The sequence below is a fragment of the Octodon degus genome, unplaced genomic scaffold (genome assembly GCF_000260255.1).
Source record: "Octodon degus isolate 3935 unplaced genomic scaffold, OctDeg1.0 scaffold00109, whole genome shotgun sequence".
In the NCBI taxonomy this organism is placed as follows: Eukaryota; Metazoa; Chordata; class Mammalia; order Rodentia; family Octodontidae; genus Octodon; species Octodon degus.
In genome coordinates, this window is record NW_004524685.1 from 5,739,651 (window position 1) to 5,758,710 (window position 19,060).

At 35.5% G+C, this 19,060-nt stretch overlaps 1 protein-coding gene across 2 annotated transcripts in view; it reads right to left on the reverse strand.

The window, feature by feature from the left end:
- Positions 1-1,685: 1,685 nt before the first annotated feature.
- Prkacb (protein kinase cAMP-activated catalytic subunit beta) overlaps positions 1,686-19,060 on the reverse strand; it is a 66,593-nt gene continuing 49,218 nt past the window's right edge. For both annotated transcript variants that reach the window (XM_004639298.3, XM_023724340.1), the window contains exons 8-10: positions 18,240-18,362; positions 11,079-11,243; positions 1,686-3,076 (exon numbers count right to left, since the gene is read on the reverse strand). In XM_004639298.3, coding sequence (XP_004639355.1) covers positions 2,951-3,076; positions 11,079-11,243; positions 18,240-18,362 — 414 coding nt within the window. In that variant the 3' untranslated portion in view covers positions 1,686-2,950. The remainder of the gene's footprint in view (positions 3,077-11,078; positions 11,244-18,239; positions 18,363-19,060) is intronic.

The following is a 19,060-nucleotide window of genomic DNA, read 5'->3' on the forward strand; positions in this document are numbered from 1 at the left end:
CACCTTTACACTTTACATTGATAGCTTACAGTTTACAAGGTGCTTTCACATACATTATTTCATTTGAGTCTTACAACAAGCAGAAAAAAACATCAAAGAAAAATAATTTCTGTCAGGCTTACAATGAGTATTATCAGGCCAATGGCCGGTCAGTACAAGAACATACCAAGAACAAGACGGCAATACCCATAAGCCACAGGGTTGTTTTTGGTAGGCTGGCAGTTTGATAGCAACCATGTACTTAGCATGAGCGAATGAGTAAGGAATCAAGTCAGACACAAGGTTCTCATGAAATTCAAAGAACTGTACAACACTGTCAGAAATAAGAAGAGAGATGCCCCAAAATATATCACCTTATTGAGACTTCAAAGCATAAAATCCCTTCAAAATATCAAATAAGAAGAGAGTCTTGTCATAACATGGTCAAGTTAGAAGAGGACCTCAGAAAATGCCCAATCCAACCCTTCCACCCTACAGATAAGAGAACAAGGTCAAGATCCTATTGACAGTTCATGGCCGGAAATTCAGATGTCTTCACTTTCAATCTGGGGCTCTTCTCTACACAACGCCACCTTTTAAGTATTTGCTAGGCAAAGACATAACTTCTGTTTTAAATAATGTGATTTGAAGTTAAATACTGTTTTGCCACTTCTTATTCAAGTTTTTACCTTGTTTTTGGCTAGACTGTGGCTGAAATCAAGAACTTAATATAGTTTTAAATATTCTAATTCAGTGTATTTAATTGGTTAGAAATAGACTCCACTGACATATTTGACAGCTTATTCATGTCTTAAAATAGAGTGAAATGGAATGGCTGAACAGCCCTCAAAAGCCAATGTACGCCTATGGGTTTCTACCTGGGTAGAGTCTATAGTTGGGCACTAGTAATTTCATAGAAAAAAATAGTTTTATAATTCATAGAAATCTTTTCAGTTACTGAAAACTACATTGTAATAATCACATTGTTATCCCCATGATTTACTGAAATAATTTTTACATTAATATACAACCAAGCTACCATAGATTTTGTAGCATACATATCGAATACAATGATCATCAACATGTTCTCAGGTTTAAATGAAATACGAAAAATTAAAATATGAAAATACAAATGATATTTTAAACTTATCAGCACGGTGATAAATCTGCAGTACATATAACTTGCTATATGTGTATTTCAAATTTCTCTTTCATGTTTTAAATAAAAACAGACCAACTGAAATCAGTGTCAAGCTTTGTATGACATTACCATGCAGAAACACTGGACAACCAAAAGACAGACTGGTTGATGGATACATTTCAGGTAGGATTTTCCAATGTCTTCAAAGGTCTTTCAAGGGAGTGAGATGAACAAAAAGAAGAGGTGTCAGTGACCTACCTGCACCAGAAAGGAAGCAAGTAGCATGGTAACAATACTTTAAGATCAGTTTGATGAAAATAAATCATCACATATGCATATAAATTGAGCATAAAAATGAATGCAGCTTATTTTAAACTATTTTGGTGTGTTGTTTTAAGGTAGGTCACTGAGACACAAAGAGAAAACCAGATGGGGGAAATTAAGCACAAAAATAAAAAAGTAAGAAAACTTGAGTTCAGTGATGGATTCTCAACAAACACTGAACTAATGTGCAAAAGGGCCTGAAATTTCACATGACAGCAATGTTATTAAGTCAGTTGGCAAAAAAGTATAAAAAATAACTAAACTCAAATACTAAAACTGTATCTGCATGATCATACATTCTGTTTACTGCAAGAAAAGAGGTTAGAAATTATAACATATCTAAAAATATCACACCTCAAAATTAAAATACAAATGTGGCAGTTTTATAAACTCTGTCCCTTTTCCTCACTGCTGAGGCATGGGGTGAAACTAGGAGATACAACAGTGCCCCTCCCTTAGGATTATAAATATAGTACACCAGAATAATAAGACCATGCAACTTCTTTTGTTCTTAACTGTTACAAGACAAACAAAAAAACCTCACTTAAGAGTACCTCTACTTTCTTTGCAAGAACCCAGTGATTTGTTTGACTTAGCAAAGTATCCATTCAAATCCGTCTTAGTTTCTTTTCCTTTAAAAAGTTTACAATGAGGACTACATGAGAAACCTTTAAATCTGTCACTTTTAATAAGCTTGTTCTATTAAAATATCAGCTAAAACTCTCATGGAAGAGTTAAGGTTTAGAAGTCTTAGAGAACTCCTCCCTAATACCTACAGAAGTGCTGGTTCCAAGCAAGAAAGTTGGATTTTGCAGAATGAGACTTGTGAGTCTCACAGTATGGGCTGGTCGCTGAGTCACTCCAGGGAAGGAGGATATGAGAAAAGACAAAAGAAAATAGAATTTTTGGTCTATAGGAATCCAAATTGCTGGGTCTATCTACTCTGTCTATATTTCTAGAATAGTGAATTCCAAGGAAGTTATTGTCCTAATTTGTGTAAATTTCCTTGGCGATAAGACAGTCCATCTTCCAAGATTGTAAAGGATTTTTGGCAAAACTGAGTCTGAGCTGCTCAAAGTGAAAGTGATTATTAGTAAGTTTATTTTCAAGCCATTGGCCAACAAAAATACTGGCAAAAACTACTAAAAGCCATATTTACCCTTCCTTTCAAAGATCACGTAGCCGTTAACACTGCCCCTATCAAACACCTACAAAATAAAATGGAGCACGGTAGAGAGGAAAACTAATGAAAAGGAAGAAATGGCTGGAGGAATGGGGAGAAAGACACCCAGAAAGTAGGAAAGTGGTCTCAACTGTGTCACGGCACGGACAAAGCTTGCTGAGCGGTGCCTGGTTAGAGGTGGATGCAGAGCGCACACACGATGGCGGTAAGACCTCACTCAGCTGCTGGAATGAAGGATAGGTAACTGCGCGGCAGGGGCGCTCTGGGCTCCACCTTGCATCTCAAGAGTGTGGAGACTGAGTGTGAGCTCGGCTGCCATCTCTCTAAAAATCGCTGAATTCTTTTGAACATTTTTCTGTTATAGAGACACGAATATCTTCCTCTTCATAGTCATCGAAGTTGCTGGTATCTCCAGAGCCTCTGAACTTTGGTATGAACGGAGCCTCAACCTACAATTGAGAAAAATAAGAGAAAAAAAGGAATTCTTAAGAATTTCTAAACACAAAGGAAAATAAATTCCTACTATTCTCCTATGATGGCATCTTGAAGTGCCATTAACTCCCTAAAATATAATATCATTAGAAGAAATAAACAGTACATTTATTTCTCTAATAATCTCAACATATTCACTCTAGGAAAAGTACATGCCAACAAAATACGAATGACATTTCTAGGAAAATTAACTCTTATTATCAAAATAGTGGCTCCTTAAGTCACAGAACTCCGTAGATTTCTATTAGTTTTCTATTTCCAAAGCTTTTTATTTTCTTCCTTTAAAAATTTCTTTTTCCCCAAGTGTAGTAGATATATCTTAGATGAACTTGTAATCTGCTTCCTTTTGTTGTGGGTGGTGTCACGCTACTGAGTACTAAACCCATGGCCTCATGCATCTCAGCAAAAAGCTCTACGGCTGAGCTATTCCCCAGCCTTTCTACTTCCTCTTTAAATTCCCAATTTGCTTTGTTTAAAATATCTGGTTATCAGACTGGGCATGGTGGTGCACGCCTGTAATCTCAGCTCTTGGGAGGCTGTAAACAGGCGGATCATTATGAGTCCGATCTAGTAGTGAGACCCTGAACACCCTATTGACCCTTCCCTAAAATATAAATAATTAAAATATCTGGTCATCAACACTTTCTAGGAAGTTGGAAAGAAACATACCTCTTCTAGAATAATAGGATTGTGAAATCCTAAACATTTGTCTCTTTTGATTCTGAAGATAGATGCCTTTTGAGTATTTAGGCTATGGTATTCTTCAAAGATTTCATGGTGTATTAAATGTGTGAGGAAAAGCAGAAAACAGTAACGCTGCAATTTGCACAGCACTTACACAATGGGTCTCCAGTTTTCTTCCAGAGCTTTTCTACTGCCTACACTGGAGGTCTCAAAAGCTTTCTATGTACATATTTTTCAGTAAAATACTTTTTACTATACATCACTTGTATGCATACATATAATAGCTATTTATGTATAAATTTTTATACGCATGGTTATGCTAATATTAGATATACAAATAAACTAGACATTTAAAAACTAAGGTGGAAAATAAGTAGGAATGGAAAATGCAAAATAATTATCATTTGCTAGCCAGTCGCCTTGCCTGCCCTGCTGTGGGGACTGCTGTTTTGTGCTAGACAGGAAAGCAAGCGAGGCAGACAGCAATTAAGATCACACTTATAGGGCAACCACACTGCTGTACAGTTTAAATTATGTAGATCACTGTATTGTCCTGTTTTTTTCCTTTTCTGGTAGATATATTAAGACTTTCACTGCTCATAAAACTAGATTAGAGAATCAACAAGATTATAAAAATCCTACATTTACTAGTTTTTTGTGCTGTTGTGTATAGTTTTAATCAACAAGATATCAAAACAAATGCCTGAAGTACTAGATTATTTCTATTTGTAAAATATGCAGAGATCTTCATATTAATTTAATTTATAGTGATATCTGGTTATCAATCAATTTGCTTAATACTACAATTTGGTTTCCTACAGTCTACCACTTTTGAATAAATTAACAATAACTAAAGCCCCTTTGAAAATACATGAATTGTATGTGAGTGGCAGCAGTTCTGTTTTATTGCGTTAGCAGAACAATTATTAAAAATTTGATATACGGTATGGATGGATTATGATACAGAAAGTAAATGCAGAATAACAGCAGACAATTTTATTTATAAATATGAAGATAGTCAAAATATATCACAAAGCTTTAAAACACTAACAAATTATAAACAAATCTAAAAATACCTAATATAACATTAATTAACAGGAAACACAACAATAAAGATAACATATGCAGTAATAGCTATAAAGGAATATGGATGGCTTTAGAAAATATAAATTTCTAAAATTGACTCAAGTCTATAGTCTTTTTTTTTTTTTTTTTTTTTTTTTTTAGTGGAACTGGGGATTGAACTCAGGCTCTTATGCTTGCCAGGCAAGCACTTATTCTACTGAGCTGTATCTCCCCAGCCCTCAAGTCAACAGTCTTCATCTAAAAATTTATAAAGAATAATTATAATTATATTCTTGAATTATTTGAAGAAAAAAAAAATGGAAAATTTCCAATCTCATTTTATGAATCTCACACAATCTGCACTCCAGAAAAACAAGAACTATAGATGAATGAAGGAGCTGTCTATGGAAGTAAAAGTCTTAAGTTAAATGTTCACAAATTGATTTTGGAGAAATATCAAAATAAACACACATCATAATTAAATTGTATTATTCCAGAGACACAGATACCTGCCCAATATTATTAATCACAATAGTACGTCAAAGAAGGCATCCTATGAACCAGGGTTATTTTCTAATCTGGTTGAAGAATATGTATCTTAGACAAATAGCCAGCTTTACTTTGGTGGTAAAGCATGAAAGACCTTCCTGTTCAGTAATGATACAAAACAAGAAAGCTAAATATCTTCTATTTAAAAATACCATTCTTGGGCCAGGGAGATAGCTCAGTAGAAAAAGCGCTTGCCTGACAAGTGGAAGGGCCTGAGTTTAATCCCCAATACCACAAAAATAAATAAATAAATAAATAAATAAATAAGAATTCTAGCAAAAAACAAAATACCATTCTAGACATTTTTTGATTATATAGTAAAACAGAAGTTGTATTTCAAAATAATAGAAAACAGGCAAAATGAAATCCTTGTCCCTGTGGGTGGCAATAAAAATCCAAAGAAATCACAAATAACCTTTTGAAAGCAACAACAGAATTTAGTACAGTGGTAAAATTATAATGTAATTACAGAAAATATGACTTTCTCATATCTTGCTACAATAGCAAAACACATTCACAATAGCAACAAAACATAAATTTAAAGAATAATCGAAGCTTTATTTAATTCCAAAAAATATTTGAATCAATGTTTAAGTATAATATGTTCACTATGGTACATTTTTAAGATTCAGATTTTCTCCTAGTTGATATTCAACTTTGCTATAATCACAAGTAAAATCTCCCAATACAATGTAAATATTTAGAAAATTCAGACAATAGATAAGCCACTGGCAAGTCTAATTTTTAAAAAGGGGAAAAATATAGAGTTAAAGATGGCTCTTAGAAAATACTTATTTATATTTCTAAATATTCATTAATACTTAGATTAATAAAATTTCCTCTAAAATAATATATAAAAAGAAAATTTGGAACCATGATAGAGGAATTAGACCCAGATAACGTTAAACAGCATTGTTAAGTTATAGGGTACAAGAATTAACAAGGAGAACTAAAAATAATAAAGTTCAGAAGTAGATAAAAGTATTCAGCATTAAAATGGGACCAAATCAAGATTATTCAGTAAATGCTGCGAGGGCAATGGGCTCTTCCATAACAACACAGAAGTTATATTTCAAAAGGTACTAGAAGAAAACACCCGGTAGAGGGGCACACTCAGAGCCTGCTTAGCGGCTCCTGAACATCCATCCCTCAGGCAGGTGACATCTTAACCAGCTGGTTCTGTACTGAATAAACTTGATGAAACTGTCATTCTTTCCTTTTTTTTTTTTTTTTTTTTTTGGTACTGGGGAATGAACTCTGGACCCTGTGCTTGTCAGGCAAGCACTTATTCTCCTGAGCTATCTCCTTGGGCCCAAAACTGTCATTTTTATATTTCTGGCTATATTATCTTATAAAAATTAATGAAAACTGCCATTTTTGATCATTCTGTGTTTAAATAATTGAACTAAATAAGTAGTTGAAAATGATTTTGTAATATAGCAGTGAACCAGCTGAATGGAACTGTGCCCAAGTACTGACTGTGATGTAGAGGGCTGAAAAAGAAACACACAGGCGTGGAGAAAGGAAGTTTTAGGCGGTCACTCAGTTATGCGAAAGAAAGTGGTGATGGAGAACACAGAGACAGGAATGAATGTGGTGATGGAGAACACAGAGACAGGAATGAAAAAGTATGTCAAATGGCAACAGCTATGATACCTAGATAGTAGGTTTATAATGATTTCAAATATATTTTCTTAACAAATTACCTGATAGTAACTATAAGAGATAAATCTCAACTGGAAAAAAACCCTTCATCAATCTAGTCTTTCTTCTGAAAATATTTTTTCTTTTGCATTGTCTATCTTAATCCAAATATTAAGGATAATAAAAAAGATGTTTTGTAGAGGTCCAATTCAGTCAAGACCATACTAAAATCTCATCTGACTAGGAAGCTTTACATCAAAAGAAATCACCAATTGAGTGAAAAGAAAATCAACAAAGTGGGAATGAATTTTAGCCAACTGAGCCTCAAACAGAAGACTTATATCTAGAACATACAAAGAATTGAGAAAACTCAGCACCTCCCCACCCCCAATTCAAAGACCTGGTCTCAAAATGAGCATCTGAGACAAATATGCATCTCTCAGATGAAGAAATACAGACAGCAAATAAATATATGAAAAAATGTTCAACATAACTGGTCATTCAAGAGATGCAAATTAAAACCACACTAAGAGTTCATCTCACTCCAGAAAGAAGGGCTGTCATCAAAAATTCACACATGGCTGATACTGACAAAGGATCTACCAACAGCAGCTGTACAGGCTTTCAGGGTAAAGGTCAGGGGATTCAACTGACCTTGGCACATACAAAAGTTACATTTCTTGTTATATAGGTCTTGCTTTATCTTGGTGTTAACCATCCAGCAGAAAAGTATGAACACAAGGTATAAAAAGTAAAGCCATATTAATATACTGAGCTGTAAAAGGCTCAAGTCAACAACTTCTGACATTGCCAGTCTTATGGATCACCCACTACTATTACGGGCTACTGGACTATATTGGAATATTGTGCTGAATTCACGCACCTACAATATTTAAATGATAATAGAATATTCAACTCTGACAAAACTAAACAAAAAAGGGATACAAATGAAGAACCATTTTGTATCTGTATATTCAAAATAGTGATGGTAGATATATAGCTACTTTCTCTTAATTCAACGACTAGAAAGATTTGTGCTAATACTGTCTGTGGACAGGATATCATGTCTGCATCTTATACTATGAATAACCACTAAGAAAATAACAATATGCAATGCATTAATTATTGAAATTGTCCTACTAATTGGTTTTGAAACTGTCTCATTGCTATCTGTTTCTCAATAAAATTGCTAAAAAAAAAAAAAAAAAGAATTCAACCAATAAAAATGCTGGAGGGGCTATAGAGAAAAAGGAACACTTCTCCACTGTTGGTGGGAGTGTAGACTAGCAAAGCCAGTATAGGAATCAGAGTGGAGATTTCTCAAAAAACTAGGACTAGTGATTCTATTCCACCAGCTATTCCCCTCCTGGATATCTTCTCAGAAGACTTACAAACATCATTATCACGTGATATACATGCACCCATATTTATAGCAACACAATTTGTAATAGTTAGATCTTGGAAACAAAGCCCATCAACTGAGGAATGGTTAATAAAGATGGGGTATTTTATATGATGGAGCACTACTCAGTCATAAGACAGATCAACTGGAGACTTTTATATGTACACGGATGCAACTTAACACCATCCTCCTAAATGAAATAAACCAGACACGTATGTGCAAACATTCTATTGTCTCCCTAGTGTGAGAAACGGAAAGAGTAAATGTACAATAGATACTGTAGACTGGAAAGCAACTGTCCAAAAGGAAACAGAACCTGGGATGAGGAAATGAGAAAAGATGGAAGGGAAAAATACATTTAGATATACAGGATAGGTTTTTTTTTTTTCTTCGCAGAACTGGGGATTGAACTCATGCCCTTGCCATGCAAGGGCTTATTCTACTTAGCCATCTCCCTGGCCCCTACAAGATAGCTAAGATAGTTATACTACTAATTTCTGTTAGTTCATTGAAAAGAAAGGCCTTGATATGACTGTTTGTCCAATTAAATGACTGTATCTTGTACTCTGAATAATTTAAAGATAACATGCAATGTATTAATCATTACTGCTCTCCTGTTATCTTGTTTGAAATTTTGGATTTTTTTTTTTAACTCTTTAAAGTAAAAATAACTTTGAAAACACCACTATGGATTTTATTTATTTATTTATTTATTTATTTTTTTGTGGTGGAACTAGGGATTGAAGTCAGGCCCTTGCACTTGCCAAGGAAGTGCATATTCCACTGAGCCATCTCCCCAGCCCTGGATTTCATTCTTGACTACATTACACATCCATTTGAGATAATAATGCTAACAGTTATATTTCATGAATTTAAAAACTAACTTCTAGAACCCTCTTGTGAGGTACAGAAGATATATCATCACTGTTCTGATCTTACTATATTTTCTATTTGTTACATTTTAAAAGTCTTTTATTGATTTGTTTTTAAAATGCTTTTAATATTTAACTTGAACACCAAAATTTTTCTCCTTCAGAAAACTTACACATATTGATCCACAGCAGTATAAAACATGGCAATTCTCTGAAACAAGTTTTGCTTTTATTTTTTAAAATGAAAAAATAAACTCAAGATAAAAGAACTATACATGAGAGTTATTTTTGTTGGCACTGAAGTAAAAGGAGAGATAAAGGTAATTCAATACAGTGAAGTCTTTTCTTAAATTTCTCAATTTATTACAAAGATAAAGTGAGGACTATTACTAACATACTATAATCAGCATAGCTAATACACTGGTAACGGGAAATATAAAAACTAGTTTCTTTTAAATATGCTACTGTTCAATTACAAGTTATCCACTTTTATTATGATTCATACTAGAAATTAACTTAGTTTTATATTTACATTCTAGCCTTGAAGTTGCCTTAATTTCAGAATCTCTTATGCAAAAAAAAAGACAAAGACTTCACACACAGACTTAGTCTTTTTTTTTTTTTTTCTTACATGACTAAGTGAATAAGCTTTCTGCTCCCTGAAATTGTAAAGTTCCTATGGGCAGGAACTGAAGGTGATTATGCTCATCAATAGATTCGCAGCACATAGTAGAATATCTACCATAAATTCAGGTATTCAGAAAATATATGGAGAAATATGCAAATAAATACTTGCCACAAGAGAAAATATAGTAGTTTCAGGTAATTTGTTTATTCAAAAGAAGCCTTAATCAGAATTCCTATTTCCACTATTTATCCTTCAGGGCCATTGCTGGATAGGACCCTGTACTCATTCATATGTTGCCTTTTTTTTTTTTTTCATGTATTTAGTACAGGGTCTACAGGATCTCACTACACAGATCAGACTCATAGTGATCCTCCTGTTTTCAGCCTCCCAAGTGCTAGGATTACAGGTGTGCACCACTATGCCCATTTGTAATCGCCATCTCAGGGCACCCCAGGGGATCGAACCCTGGTCCCTATGTCAGCCTGAGCTGGCACTTTAATCCACTGAGCTATCTCGCTGGTCCCATATGTTGCCTTTTTAAGCAGCTTCAAGCCAGTTTTGAAATGCAAGCTCTCAGGAGGCTGTCCACTACATAATTTCCACAGGACTGTCTGGAGTGAAGGGTACGTGAAAAATCCAACAAGAAAAGCATTTCAGATTAATGATGAAAATACAAAACAGTATTTCTCTTTTATCTCAGCAAAAGAATCATTTTTAAATTGTGGGCTATGGGCAGGCAAGATAGCTCAGCAGACTATGTGCCTGCTTAGGCAAGCACAGGGACCGGATTTGATCCCTAGCACCACATGACTTGCTGGCCCTGCCCCCAGGTGTGCTGAGCTGGCCACCATGACTGGGCATAGTGGTACATGCCTCTAGCCTGTAATTCCAGCACTGAGGAGGCTGAAAATAGGAGGATTACTAGGAGTCTGAGCTGTGTAGTGAGATCCTATAGCAAATACATAAAAATAAAAATAATAATAAATTGTGGCTATGAAGTACTTTAGATTCTATATATGACTAATTTAAAAGACAAAACCCTCTAAAGGTGAAAATGCCTCTATAATTTAAAAAAAATCTTTAAAAAAGTTTTAAAACTGAAAGAAGAGTCTCACCTTCCTCTGGTAAATCGCAATCCAGTCTGTTGTGGCAAACCACTTGTGGGTTTTTATATCACTGACACCGTTCTTCAGATTTCCAAATCGCTTTGTCAGATCCACTTGGAGCAGGTTCCTCAGAAGATCCTTGAGATCTGAACTGAAGTGAGATGGGAATCGGACCTGGAAAAATGAGAGTATGTGCTAAAACCCATGTTTAAGCTTTTGCCATTCTTGTTTTGATTTCATAAAGGCTTCTGTCAAGGTGAAAGGTTATTATGTAGACAGAAATATTTAGTGATGCCCCTCGGATCTTCAAATACTTTTAACTTCATGCTACAGAATGCAAATTATCTGGGTGAATGGGGTAACAGTGGATTTTTAGGGTCTTATACTAATCACGAACTTTCTTCCCTTTAAGGACATAATGAGCTGCGCACACACTTAGAACTTTGCCAACCATCTCAGAAGCCTCACGCGGCTCCCAGAGACAGCCCCTGGGGTCTCACTTTATAAGCTGCTACCTCAGAGATATACAGAGTAAACTGGTAATAGAAACTGAACAAGCACTATGGTGTACATTTTGAAAATTGATCTATCCAAAAAGAAGTCTAAAAATGATTATAAAAACACATATTGCCTTTCACAGCACAGGAAACTATTTTTCATGTGTTAGTAGACTGCTTTTAAGCATAATTCTGCTGTTATGTAACAGCATGACTGGAATACTAGGAGACAAGATGATGAAACAATCAGATTCCTGAGGATTAGGTACAATGATTGTCCCCACTTCATAGGTGTGGGTGAAGCAATTAAGACTTATACTGATTAAATAATCTGCCCAGGATTATACAGGTAAATGGTAGCACTGTTACTCTAAACAGGTGCTCTGACTACAGAGTATATACTTCTGACTATTCTAGACTGGTTCCCTGATTCCACAATCTGAACACAATCAGGATGAAGAACATCCTAAAACTGACATTTTCCTTAAAGCTTTTCCCCCTCATTTATCCTAGTTGACGTAACAGAGAACAAGGAGTTCTTAAAGGACACATTATTTACTTCAAAAATAATGATTTTTTTTTTCCTCAGTGGTTATATTAACTTAGACTTTGCCTATGGTACATCTAACCTCTGTTCAGATGCCAAAGAAATCTTACTTGAGATGGGTCTGTCTGTATTTGGAATTGAATTTGCATCCACTGTTCAATGGTAACATGCCAGTCATTTCCTTCATGATACCCAGAACTGTGGACAGTGACTTACTAAATGAAAGTTAGCTTCTGGATTGAAGTAATAGATAATGTAGTATGTGAAGAATATAGGTATATAAATAAAGTAGCCATGTATGTATGTGTGCATGTACGCATATAAATAAAGTGGTGGTCTCAGATTAGTTAAAGGGAAGAAGGTGTATCTGTGTATATGCTGCCAACAGCAATTCTCCACCACATGGAATGGCAGTGGTTTACAGCGGATTCATTTGAGAATTTCTCAAAACTACAGACGTATCCTCTTTGCTACTACGTTACCCCCTCTGCTCCAGATTTTGGTAGGTGGCTCACACTCTCATAACAGTGAACATTAATAGTGGCAATTTCTTATATCTTAGAATATACTAGAGGAGAAATTGTAAGAATTATTGCGGAAATATTTTCTATGATTGTTCTGAAATATAATCTGATACTTAATTTCTAGAGCCATGCCATATCATCCAACTGGAATTAGTAAGACACAATAAAAAAACCATTAATAACCTTCCCTCCTCCCCTCCTTATTTTCTCTTCTTGCTTTTGGTGCTGGGGATTACACTTTGACTTCTTCTTTTTTTTTTTTTTTTTGGTGGGGGGGACTGGGGATTGAACTCAGGCCTGTGTGCTTGCCAGGCAAGTGCTTATTCTACTGAGCTATCTCCCTGGCCCCTCACACCCTGCCTTCTTTGCAAGCTTAGTGTGTACTCTGTCACTGGGCCACATCCAACAGCAGATCCTCACTGACAGATTTTGAGAGAAGTGACAGGATTTGATTCAACATTTTTAAAAGAACCACTCTTAGGCCAGTGACATAGCTCAGTAGACTAAGTACCTGCTTAGGCAAGTGCAGGGACCAGGGTTCGATCCCCGGCCCACACGTTGCATCAGCCCTACCCCTGGCACACTGAGCTGGCCACTGAGACTGGGCATGGTGGTGCATGCCTATAATGCCAGCGCTGGGGAGGCTGAAAACAGGAGGATCACTACAAGTCCGAGCTGCGTAGTGATACCCTGTACTAAGTACATCTAAAAACCAAACAAACAAACAAGCAAACAAAAAAACACTGTCATGGCTTGGAGAGGAAAGGTTGTGGTGCAGGTGGGAAGAACTGCTTCTGCACACATCCCAAGAGCAGAGCCAAGTATCTCCCTGCGCACAGGATGTGGGATGAAGACCCCCAACCTCGGCCTGAGCAACTGCAGGGATGGTGCTGCCTTCAACTGTGGTGCAGAAGCCTGTGCAAGAAACTCATTTTCTAGGGGAGATAAAAACCTGCGAGTCACAGAGATGTTAAATTTAGCAAATTTATTAGATAGCAGAGGGAAGATCTCAAATAGGACGCTGAATACAGGTGCCAGCTATGAATTGAAAGAAATGAATGTGGAAATTGTAAGCTGGCTCTACAGATGGGGGCTGGGGCCACCGGTGGAAGGAAGACATGGCCTAGCTGAGGAGACCAGGAGGGAAGGAACAGCAGTGGAGGGATGAAAAAGGCTGTAAAAAAGTCAGAAACACGAGCCAACCATGGAGCCAGATTCTAGATTTGCATTTAGGTTTTAGGCAATTCTGCGATTTTCTTTACCTACACATAGGATGAAGGAGATAAATGGAAGAAACTTTAACATTTTTAACACTTCAAAATTTTACCAGCTATGTCTTTTTAACAATTTATTCATTTGTTTCTTTCTATTAGGAGATAGGGGCTTGTTATGTGGACCAGGCTGGATGCAAACTGTTGGGATGAAGCAGTCCTCCTGCCTCAGCCTCCTGAGTAGCTGAAATTATTTATTGCTGCACTTAGCAAAGCTATTTCTGTTGTAGAAAGAAGTCCTGGATTTTAATTTCTACACCATTTAAAAACATGCTCTGACCTAGGGAAAGCCCCTTTACCTTTCTGAATTTCAGTGTTTTCATCTCTAAAATGCTGAGAATATTTTTCATCCAGCAGGTATGAAAAGAAATTATGTAATTTGAAAGAATCTGCCTTTCTTTTTATGCCTAATATCTTATTAATTAAATTTTAATTAGATGCTAATTAAATGGTTTTCATTTTTTAAACTTCCCAACAGGATACTAATTTAATCATTCTAAACTGGAATTTTAGATTCAAAGAAGGAACTTGGAAGATAGCAAATCTAAGATTATATTGCCTAAGGACTCTGGTGCATGTCAAAAATCATTTGGAATGCACAGAAAGCTCCTCTTTTCCTCGTGGCTTCTGCGCCACCTGTTCATTTTGGAAGAAAGGCTTTCTTAATGGCTTTAATGGGGTAAATGGATAGCTACAGATTTGTCTTAGAAGGACAGCATGGTAAATATATCCGATACCCAAAATTCCTTTGTCAAACTACTTTATGCAATATAGTGAACTACAAAACTCACTCTGAATTGAGCAGACTCAACAGAGTATTTATTTTGCTTTCAGACAATTTATAAAGCCTTATACATCTCAGTTTCAGGGATGACTGTTATTTTTTACAAATTTAAGAGGAAATGACATCCAACAAAGTGAATCAGTTCACGCTGTTATGGTATTCATGATTTACATTCACTAACTGACTTTATTCTGTTTTTCTTTTAGAAATGAAATAAGTCCAAATCAAATTTATCTATATTGAGCTTAATTCTAGAAATTATAAGTTGATTTTTGGCTGATAAAAGGGAAAACTTTTGCTGCTATTCTGCAATTACTGGCAGGGGAAAAGGGTGGTTAAGTAGTAGCATTATCTTTTATGTACTGGGATAAAATTTACTGGGCTTAAATGACTCAGGAGAGTTTGCACACAGCCAACAAGCAATAACCTATTAATTTCTGGTCTTAGCATATTGGAATAAATTTAAATTATCTCCCTAAGTGAGGTACAAGAGCTTCCAAAACATCTGCAGTACCAGTAAAGGATTTATCTAGCAAAATTATCATATATATTAGTTCAAGTTTTCAAAGGCCCCAACAGCTTTTTATAAACTAGTGTTCGGCTTCTATAGACATGGTGCCAACCTCCACACTGCCTCAAAAAACCCAGGGTAAATTTAATCACCCTGGATGCTATAAATAAAAAGGAAGAGCAAAGAGAGTTGAAAATGTTTATAAATTCTGGTGCCACGTCTACGGGCTCCCTAATTTGTTCTCCGTGCTATGCAGAAATAGTAGCAGATAAACAGATTTCGTGGTTGAGGAGAAGCACTAGACACACTACGCTCACTCCTCCCTTGCAGTAGAGAGCCATTTTGTAATCATTTGCTTGGCAGACTACTGAAGCGCTGTCTCTAAGCAGGTATTAATGAGGACTGTAAATGACTATAGCAAAGTGTTACAAAAATGACCGTATATAAATAGCAGAACTGCCTTTGATTTTATGAAAATGACTTCTGAGTACTTCTAAGCCTTTTTAAACATAGCCATGGCCAAACAGAAAATAGCATTTAAATATTCCAAAAAAGTATTAGCAATGGCATCTTGAAAAAAAATGCAGAAATGTTTCTGCATATGTGTGTGTTACCAAGGAAACAGAGTATGTGCAGAAAAGAGTTAACAAAGGCAGGCCTGAGATCGGCATCCTTAGGACTCCCTGCGACTTGAACTCTGGCAGGTATCTGGAAGCATGAATGGTATCAGAGCCTTACACTGGGTCATACTTTCCCTTCACGACAAGAGTGGCTTGGACTGTGTAAAAGGAATATCATTTATGCTGAGTAACTGCCTTCATTCTGGGGATCTTAGATTTGGGTATGTACTTTGTAGTGCATACAGGCACAGTCTCCAATAAAAACAGGGGGGCAAAGCCTCGAATGAGCTAGCGTACCACGTTTCACAAGTCACTAGAGTAGGAGTTAAAGCGTACTGCTCTGGCTGCACTGGGGAACGACTTGAAAGACTGTTCCTGATTTCCTCTGGACTTCGCCTTTTTCCCTTTGCTGATCCCCTATTTTGTAAGAAGTCTTAGAAGTATCATTATATGCTAAGTTCTATGAGTTTACACAGGGACTTAAAAACCTGGAGATGGGTTTTGGGACCTGTGACACAGAAAACAACCTCCAATGAGCTGCTGATCATTTACCCTTCAAGTGAGCATTCACCTACATTTGTGAACAATTAACCAAGTCTTTGATCAGTCAGTATAAGCTTGTGTTTCTACTTCTAGGCTCTGTGCAGTATTTTCTTATACATTATTTGTGCTCCTTAAAGATGGAATAATATTTACATTATATGCAATGATGCTCAGAATTTTAAAAGATTATGAAAGCCAGCTTTTAAAATCTGGTTTCCATAACAGCTATCACTTGATTGCCCTATTTGCAATATCATTTTGTGCACTATACTAACTTTTATACATCCATGGATAATCCAGCCACGTAGAGTTGCCATGGAAACCAGGACTGATTCTCCTCACAGAATATATGGCACAAGGCACTAAACTTAGACTATATACGGAAACAACAGCATATGTATTGCTAGGACGAAGCACAGTTAAATTCAGAATTATAAATTTTTTTCTGTCTGCTACGTGTTTCTAAACCAGAGCCTTAATACTGTATGAATAATTTGACATTTAAATACCACCTCTTCTGTTTTTGAAAAGCAAAATATGTGTAGGAGAGACTCTTAACAAGCTGATTGATCATCTTTCTGTACATTTAAAAATACCAGTTTTAGTAGAAATATTATAGCACAGAAAATATTTAAACTAATGTTCAAATATATGTGTCTCAGTGAATTAATCATTTATTTCTATTTTAACTTTTGACTGTCATTGCTATCTATACTTTTTATGGTATAGCTTCAGGATGGAAAATACAATCAACATAAAATGTTACATAAGGATTGTTTTTTAAAAATCAGAAAAAGCCATTCTGAATGAAAAACATATTCTTGAATGCTATTTTATATTAAGACCATTAAAAATTTAAATGGAAATAGGCGATTCATAAATATGGACCGGAATTGGATTTTAAATTACTTGAAAAATTAGAAGAATTTAAAAAAACTAGTTAGTTTCCAATCTAGCTTTTAACTACTAACCGGAGAGACAATACAAGTTTTACAATATGGATAGAGATACATTTTAGTTTGGATTTGGATGTGGGAAAGAAGTGACTATGACTCATATTTCAGTCTTTTTTGATGGTTCTGTAAGAGGTATTTGTGTTTACCACTGACATAGAGGAGGTGTAAGATTTTGTTAGTCTGCTAATTTATGAATACCGACATCTTGGGCAGGAAGGTCAGTGATCCTGAACAAAATGCCTTGGGGAGCAAAATCAGAGACTATAAAAGAAAGGTCTGTGTGGTTACGTACGAAGTGTAAAGCCTTATGACGCAGTCAATTACTCATGTACAAGAATATTTGTATCAATGGCAATTAAAATCAACACGAACACTTTTGTTACAATCAAGTGTATAAACTCATCCATTTATCTATCTATCTTTCTTTCTTTTTTAGTACCAGAGATTGAACTCAGGGCCTTGTGCTTGCCAGGCAAACACTTATTCTACTGAGGTAACTCCCTGGCTCCCTTTATATTTCTTTCTAATGTGGGGATTTCTGACATAATTCAAACCAGAATTCTCTCCTGAAAAAGAAGTGGATAGAAAAACAGCTCCTAAAACTTCTCTCCAAGGAGATATCCATGTGAAATAACTAACAATTTTTACATATTTTTAAGGAATACTGAGAACTATAGTAATCACTGTTGTTTTGTAAGCAATAAAAAGTATTAAAAAACAAATTTGCTTTACCATATTGCTAATTTGCTTACACAACTGTCATTTTTTCTTACAAGTTCAGCATTATCAGATAGTTCTATATTTTTTCAAAGTTAGGATATAATACTGTGATGACACAATATGACGCCAACCCTTAAAGTGGAAGATTCACATACAGAAATAATGAATAAGAAAGGAATGATAAATACATTACTCACCTTCCCAGAAACGATCTTTTCATAAATCTGAATTGGTTGGTCTGCAAAGAATGGGGGGTAGCCAGCTGCCATTTCATAGATTAGCACTCCCAGCGCCCACCAATCCACTGCCTTATTGTAGCCCTGAGATAAACCAACACCAGTGACAATGATTACTTATGTTACTCAAGAGGAAAATGAAATACGTAATTCAAAATTATCTGGAAGCATATAAAAAATTTTTAAGTAGTTGCTACACAGCTATTTAGGATGGAATTTTAAAAATGAACAGAAAGTATCAGCTCAGATTTAAATCAAAGGGGAGAATTTCCAGATATTGCAGTTGAATATTAGAAAAGATTGTGACATCTTCCTAAAATCAGGATGAATATTATTGAAAATAAAATTTGTCCCATTTCACTGAGATAATTTTGTTTCTCCGCAACAGAAAGGGAGCTAAATCAACACCTCCGAGGGCTCATTAAATGGCCTCCGTTAGCTTACAAATTAGGTTTTCTACAGAAAGCTCAAAGGTTTTGAAACAAAAATAATACTACTGGAATAATACTGGAGCTGATTTCAAAATATTCTACATTCCAGGAGCTTTGAAGGTTAATATAGTAGAGATAACCATGTCTATCTCATAGATTCTTGTGAAGGGTAAAAGTTTAATGTGGAACTAAATTAATATAAATATTTAAGTACAACCTACTTTTGCAATCTACTATTTTTTTAGATTTCAATTTTATTTTATGTTAAAGAGTAAAGACAGAAGCAAAAACAAATAGAAAAAAAGGACAGAAACAGGGTAACACACAACAAGGCATATGTTACAGATTTTT